The sequence below is a fragment of the Paroedura picta genome, chromosome 16 (assembly GCF_049243985.1).
Source record: "Paroedura picta isolate Pp20150507F chromosome 16, Ppicta_v3.0, whole genome shotgun sequence".
NCBI classification, from domain to species: domain Eukaryota; kingdom Metazoa; phylum Chordata; class Lepidosauria; order Squamata; family Gekkonidae; genus Paroedura; species Paroedura picta.
The window spans coordinates 24,000,766-24,006,765 of NC_135384.1; the positions used below are offsets into that span (position 1 = coordinate 24,000,766).

Genomic DNA, 6,000 nt, shown 5'->3' on the forward strand with positions numbered 1-6,000 from the left:
CGTTTATAGCCTCATTCTCTTTCACTCCCCCTCCCCAACCGCCTGTCTGTGGGGCCCTTCTCTTTTGGTGCCCTTTTCTAAACCAAAATCCTTTCGGCAACTTCGGCTCTCGCATTCCTTTTCTGCTCTGAGTAGTCGCCATGGCATTTACTGGTCGCCTTACGGTGTTCTCTAATCTCTGCTTGTGTAGTCAAATTCTCCCGGAACTCTTCAAAGCCAAACTTACTCCTGCTGGGACTCGGATCCAGGCGGGAGCCAAACAAGAGTTTTTCTCTTCCCCCCAAACAAACTAAGTGAATTGTGCTTTAAATTCTGCGAGGGCCTGTCCTCTCCTGAACACTCAAGCTCCGCCTACAATTAAAGCACAGCATGCTGCGTTTTATGATTTGTTTTAAATTGTATTCTATTAAATGACCATATTCTTTTGGTCTTTTATGCATTGACTTCCTATAACTTGGTCTGAACGACTGTAATAAAGTTGGAATCGGAATCCACAGCACGCCGTGCAATCACATCATGCCCTTTGAGACATGTGAGCTCACAAGTACATTTAAGAAGTTAAAATTATTGCAAAACCTAGCTCACGCCAAATAGTTCACTTTTAGGCTGCTCTTGCAGTAGAGTCTCTCTTCCCCCTGACTTTTCTCCCAAAACTGAACATCGCAAAGCTACCACAGTTATTTACTGAGGTAACAAAGGAAAGATTCTAGCCCTGATTTTTGGCCTTGGCTGAGCTACTTGATCCCCGTGGCAGTGAGTCTACATTGCTGTTCTAGTATCAAAGCTTAAGGAACTACTGGAAGTATTTCAGTAATGTTGAGAGCCAGGGTTGAAATCATTTCAGTCTTCTAGCTAGCCCCATGCCTATGATTTGATGCCAGAACCTAAAAGAATTGTTGAGTCATACAAATAAAAAATTCCTTCCTCCTCCCCCAGCACTGGTATATACTCAGTATATTAAAGATCATTTTTGGAGAGGGGCAGTTTAGGAATCCCAAAAGTAAATAATATATGGCTGCTCAAATGCTGGTGAGAGCACATAAGTGGAAGCGCATTACTCCCACACTGAAACAGCTTTAGTGGTTTCTGGGCTGTCTCCAAGTCCAGTTTGCAATTCTAGTATTGACTTTTAAGGGCCTATATGACCTGAGACCTGCCTACTTGAGATTAGGCCTATCTCAAAATGAATTGGCATGCCATCTCAGGTCCTCCTTCCATTAGTCGTTTGGCCAGCACCCAGGTTAGATCCTTTTCAAGTAGCTGCCCTGGTTCTCTGGAACAGCCTGTCCAAGTGGGAAAGGCCCTCCAACCATACTCCACTTTCACAGGCAGTGTAAAGGCAGTCTTAGACAGACCTCTGATAGCTATTAAGCTAGATGACGTGCTAAACCTTTGGAAGACACAAGGGCTTGCTGTTGATACTATTCCTTGCATGAAGTTCTGGTTTTTAAATGTCTGCCAAATTCTGCCAAAGGTGGGATGCAGATGAAAATATTAATGTAATTCTTAGAAAACTGTCTATGGCTAAAAATCTGGCTAATGGGAGGGAGGGGACCCAGACACAACTTTTTGGACACAGGACTTGCGCAAAACCATTCCGATGAGACTGCAAGGATGAAAGAAAAACATACACGCAATTTCAATATTTCCTCCGTATTAAGTCACCTATGTTCATCAATAGCTACTTTCTGAGATTTGGAAAGCTCAAAGTACAACTCTACTAGTCATCTCATGCCATTATTTCAAGGCTATAACCACACCAGAAACTGAACCAGCATGACCCAATCATGCCTTTCAAGACTGAACCAGTCTTACTTCATGACACATCATTAACAACATTATTTCAGAAGGCAAGTCTTTCTAGACCTCATGTGATATTTGTTAATACGAAATCACTTAAGTGGATATGACATGTTTTAAGATACCAGGAAGAGTCTTAGTTCTCATAACAAAACTCTTCGTCATTCTAAAAATTAGTTCTTCATGCACCAATTGCACGAGAAAAGTTTCTTCAAATGTCCCAAAAAGTCAAGAGAACAAGGGTTCTGTGTTGCATAAACCAGGGGTCGTCAACCTGTGGTCCTCCAGATGTCCATGGACTACAATTCCCATGAGCCCCTGTCAGCATTTGCTGGCAGTGGCTCGTGGGAATTGTAGTCCATGAACATCTGGAGGACCACTGGTTGAAACCACAGATAAGGTCAGCACCTCTCATTTTAATAGCATGTCCACTACAGGTCTGCACAAGGCAAGAACCAGAAGGGATGCAAGATGTTATCAACTTTGCATGGAAATGTCACCCTAGTATCATTCTATTGCTCAGGATTTGAAATTAGTAGGCCATCTATGGGAAAGGAGAGCAGAATACTCAATACTTGGTAAAAGCTGAACATAATAGATAAACATCTATGAAAATCAAAGAAATGAAACACATAAATACCTACACCTATCAACAAGCTTAAAGTTAAGAATTTCAACATGGAAGACAATGGGTAGACAAGAAATACGATGAGAACACATAGCTTTCTGAAAGGTAGATCCACTGAACTCCACCTATAGAAGGCAAACAAACCTTGAAATTCATTATGGCCATATAAGCAACAACAGACCATTCAGATACTCCTTCAATTCCACTGCCTCTTAAATCAGATCCTTCCAGTGAGGAAGGGCACTACTTCAAATCAACTCCCTTGCTAAATAATTCTTACAGAGCACCTTCACAAACTCCAATTCTCCTTGTCAAGGAAGTCCACCATGATCAACAACGCAGCAATAAACACCCTACAATCCTCATCTGCTATGATTCCAAGAGTAATCGCCTCACTCATCTTGCATTATCACCCCACTTTTACTCCACGGAACTCAGGGCAATGTATATGGTCTTTTCCTCCCGCCTGCCAATACACAACAATGTGATGCTCCAACAAATTCAAACTGATTTCTAATTCAGAGGAAAGCTCAGCACACCTGAATGTAAGAACATGAAGATAAGGCTCAGTTGCAAACCCTTTTAGACTATTATTATAGCCTCCCGTTGCACACACAAAGCTCTCCATCCTGAGAGGTCTCCCGGTTCTCTCTTCCAATATACTGAAATTAAACAGTTATATATACAGTTATATATACAGGCCCAGGGAGCAACTTCCTAAAGGATCATACATGCATACTTCTTTAAGGATGTATTCAGTTACTAGAGTCTGATGAAACCTTTATGCTGATCTCAGGTCCCAGTACCTACATGCATGTAACACCTTACAGCCTACTGGGAACAATTGAGACCCCAGTCCAAATTCTCTGCCCAAATCAAAGACAAGGCTCAGTGAGGATCCTTCTCCCTTCAACCCTACAAAAGCTCTCCTTCCTCGTCAAAAGAGATATTTTCCACCTTAGAAACTTTTCCTTGTCCACCCCCTCTCCAACACTGAATCCCATAGGTCTTCTTCCCTCTCAGAAAATACATCTCCCCAGCACACTAGATAAGCAGATTTATTTCTCTGCAACCCTGGTGTGTGAAGCAAACAAGACTTTTCTCTTCAAGCCAAACAAACTATCAGAATTGTTTGAGCTTTAAATTCTGCGAGGGCCTGCCCTCTCCTGAACACTTAAGCTTCGCCTACAATTAAACCCTGCACGCCGGGCAATCACATCACGCCCTCTGAGACATGTGAGCTCGCAGGTACGTTTAAGAAGGTAAAATTATCGCAAAACCTAGTTCACGCCAAGGAGTTCACTTTTAGATGGCTTTTGCAGCAGCAGCGTCTCCCCTCCCCCTGACTTCCCCCCCCCCCCAACACTGAACGTTGAAATGCTATCACAGCTATTTACAGAACCAGAGGAGGTAACAAAGGAGACATTCTAGCCCTGATTTTTGGTCTTGGCTGAGCTACTTGATCCCTGTGGAGGGATCACTTAGAGGGGTCCACTTCCCCCAACACATAGGACAAACTCTCCAAGAAGCTGGGAACACCACTCCACTCAATTCACCACAAAAAATAAGGAGCCATCCACAGATTCACCCATGGCCTGTAAACGACCCAAACTCCCAAATCTGCCCTTTTCTCCAAACCTCAAGTCCCTCCCCCTCACCACTTCCCTGCTTGCACTTCAGCCCGACTTGAGACGACCTCCCACAAAAGCACACATGCCCTAGTGCCCAGGGTCAAGCCCGGGGACCAACACCTGGGCGAACCAGGTTTCTGACCCCCCCCCCCCACACACACACACCTTTGCCATGAAACTTACTGGGTGACTTTGAGCCGGTGACACACACTCTGCCTAACCTCCCTTGCACGTTTGTTACCAGGGATTTCTTTTTAATTAAAAAAGTGGGAAGCATGAAACTGGCAAATCGCTTGGGCGCGGGGGGGGGGGGGGAGAGCAAAGCGGGGCACAGCTGCCCAATCTAAACAAACAAAAACGAGGTGGCAAAAACGGGAAAAGTCTGGAAGGGGGCTCAAAAACTGTTTGATCCTCACCTCCAACAACGGCCCCCCCCTAAATAAACGTTCGCACATGCCCCCCCGCCTCCTCCTCCTCCTCCCCCCCCCAGCAGCTACCCTCCCCCTCCCCAGGCCGCCCAAGCGCAGTTCCCATCACCCGCCCCATGGCACCCCCTGCCTGCCTGCCCCCCCCCCGCCTCCTCACCTCCACGGCGGCCTCCAGCTTCCCCTCGAAAGTGAAGTCGATCAAGTCCGGCTTGAGGCAGAGCCCGTAGTTGAGGGGGCGCACCTCGGCCGGGAGCCGCTCGAAGGGCCGCTTCTCCGGCATCGCGGCAGCGGCGGAGAAAGAGCGAGAGAGGCGGGCCGGGGAGAAGCGGGACGCGGCGGCGGCGAAGAGGGAGGTTGAGGCTGAGGCGGCGGCGGCGGCGGCTGGGGCGAAGGGGGAGGCCCGGCGCGTGCGCGCTCCGAAGGGGAGGCGGCGACCCCCCGCCGCTGACAGGAGGAGGAGGAGAGGGGGCGGCGGCCGCACGCGCGCGGGCGGGCCCAACCGAGAGAGAGGGGAAGGGGGGGACGCGCCCTCCGGAGAGCCGATCCGACGCGGGTCTTCTCGCTGCTGCTCCTGCCGCCACCGCCACCCTCCTCCTGTTCCTCCTCCTCCTCCCTGCCCTGACGGCCGCTGAAGGGAGAGAGCGTACTGCGCACGCGCCGAGGCCCTCCTCCTCCCGGTCTTGCGTGCCGCCGCCCCCTCCTCCTCCTCCTCCTCCCACTCCCACCTCAGCCGGCTGAGAAAGGAGGCAGCCGGGCGGAGGGCGCTCGCGCGGTGACGGCACCACGTCGGCGCCTGCGCACTGGGGAGCAGCGACGCAGGAAGGGCTCGCGAAGGCGAGCGGGCGAGCCAGCGGCGGACTAGGGAGAGCGCCGCGGCTAAACCCATCCCTCTCGTCGGCAAGCGGGGGAAAAGGGGGACGGCAGTGCGCAGGCGCCGACGCGGGGGATTGGCGAAGAGAGGGGCGTTGCCCGGCGGCGCGCGCGCGTGCGCGTTGGAGGCGGAGGAGAGGCGCGCCTTTCCCCGGAGAGGGAAGGGTGGAGGAGAAAATGCGGCACGCGGCCGCCCCTCCCTGGATCCGGAGCATCCCTGGCCAGGAAAGCGCGCAGCGTTGCGCTTCTCCCCGCCGCGAGATTAGTTCCCAAAATGCAAAAAAGTGTGCATTCAGACGTGTGCAACGCGGACCTTTTGATGCACGCCTGGGCGCGTTGCAAAAGCGGCAAACCGTTAAAAGTCTCGGGTTTAGTAGCCGGTCTCTGGTGACACATTTGGAGGCCGCTGCGATTTTGCGCAAAGCGTCCCCAGGAGTCTGTTACGGGCTGTACAAATGGCCGGAAGGCGGGAGTGAGTGCGAAACGCGCGGCTGTCTTTTACCCAGACGCGCCCTCTATGTGAATGTGAGTGTGTTTATATATATGTGTCAAACTTAATATTTAATTCACGTGTAGGCTTGCAGGGGTGGGCTGTGGCCCTCCAGATGCCCATGGACTACCATTCCCATGAGCGCCTGCCAGC

At 50.3% G+C, this 6,000-nt stretch overlaps 1 protein-coding gene across 1 annotated transcript in view; it reads right to left on the reverse strand.

The window, feature by feature from the left end:
* Nucleotides 1–5,388, reverse strand: part of NPEPPS (aminopeptidase puromycin sensitive) — an 83,484-nt gene extending 78,096 nt beyond the window's left edge. The window contains exon 1 of the mRNA XM_077313934.1: nt 4,645–5,388. Coding sequence (XP_077170049.1) covers nt 4,645–5,373 — 729 coding nt within the window. The 5' untranslated portion in view covers nt 5,374–5,388. The remainder of the gene's footprint in view (nt 1–4,644) is intronic.
* Nucleotides 5,389–6,000: the final 612 nt, after the last annotated feature.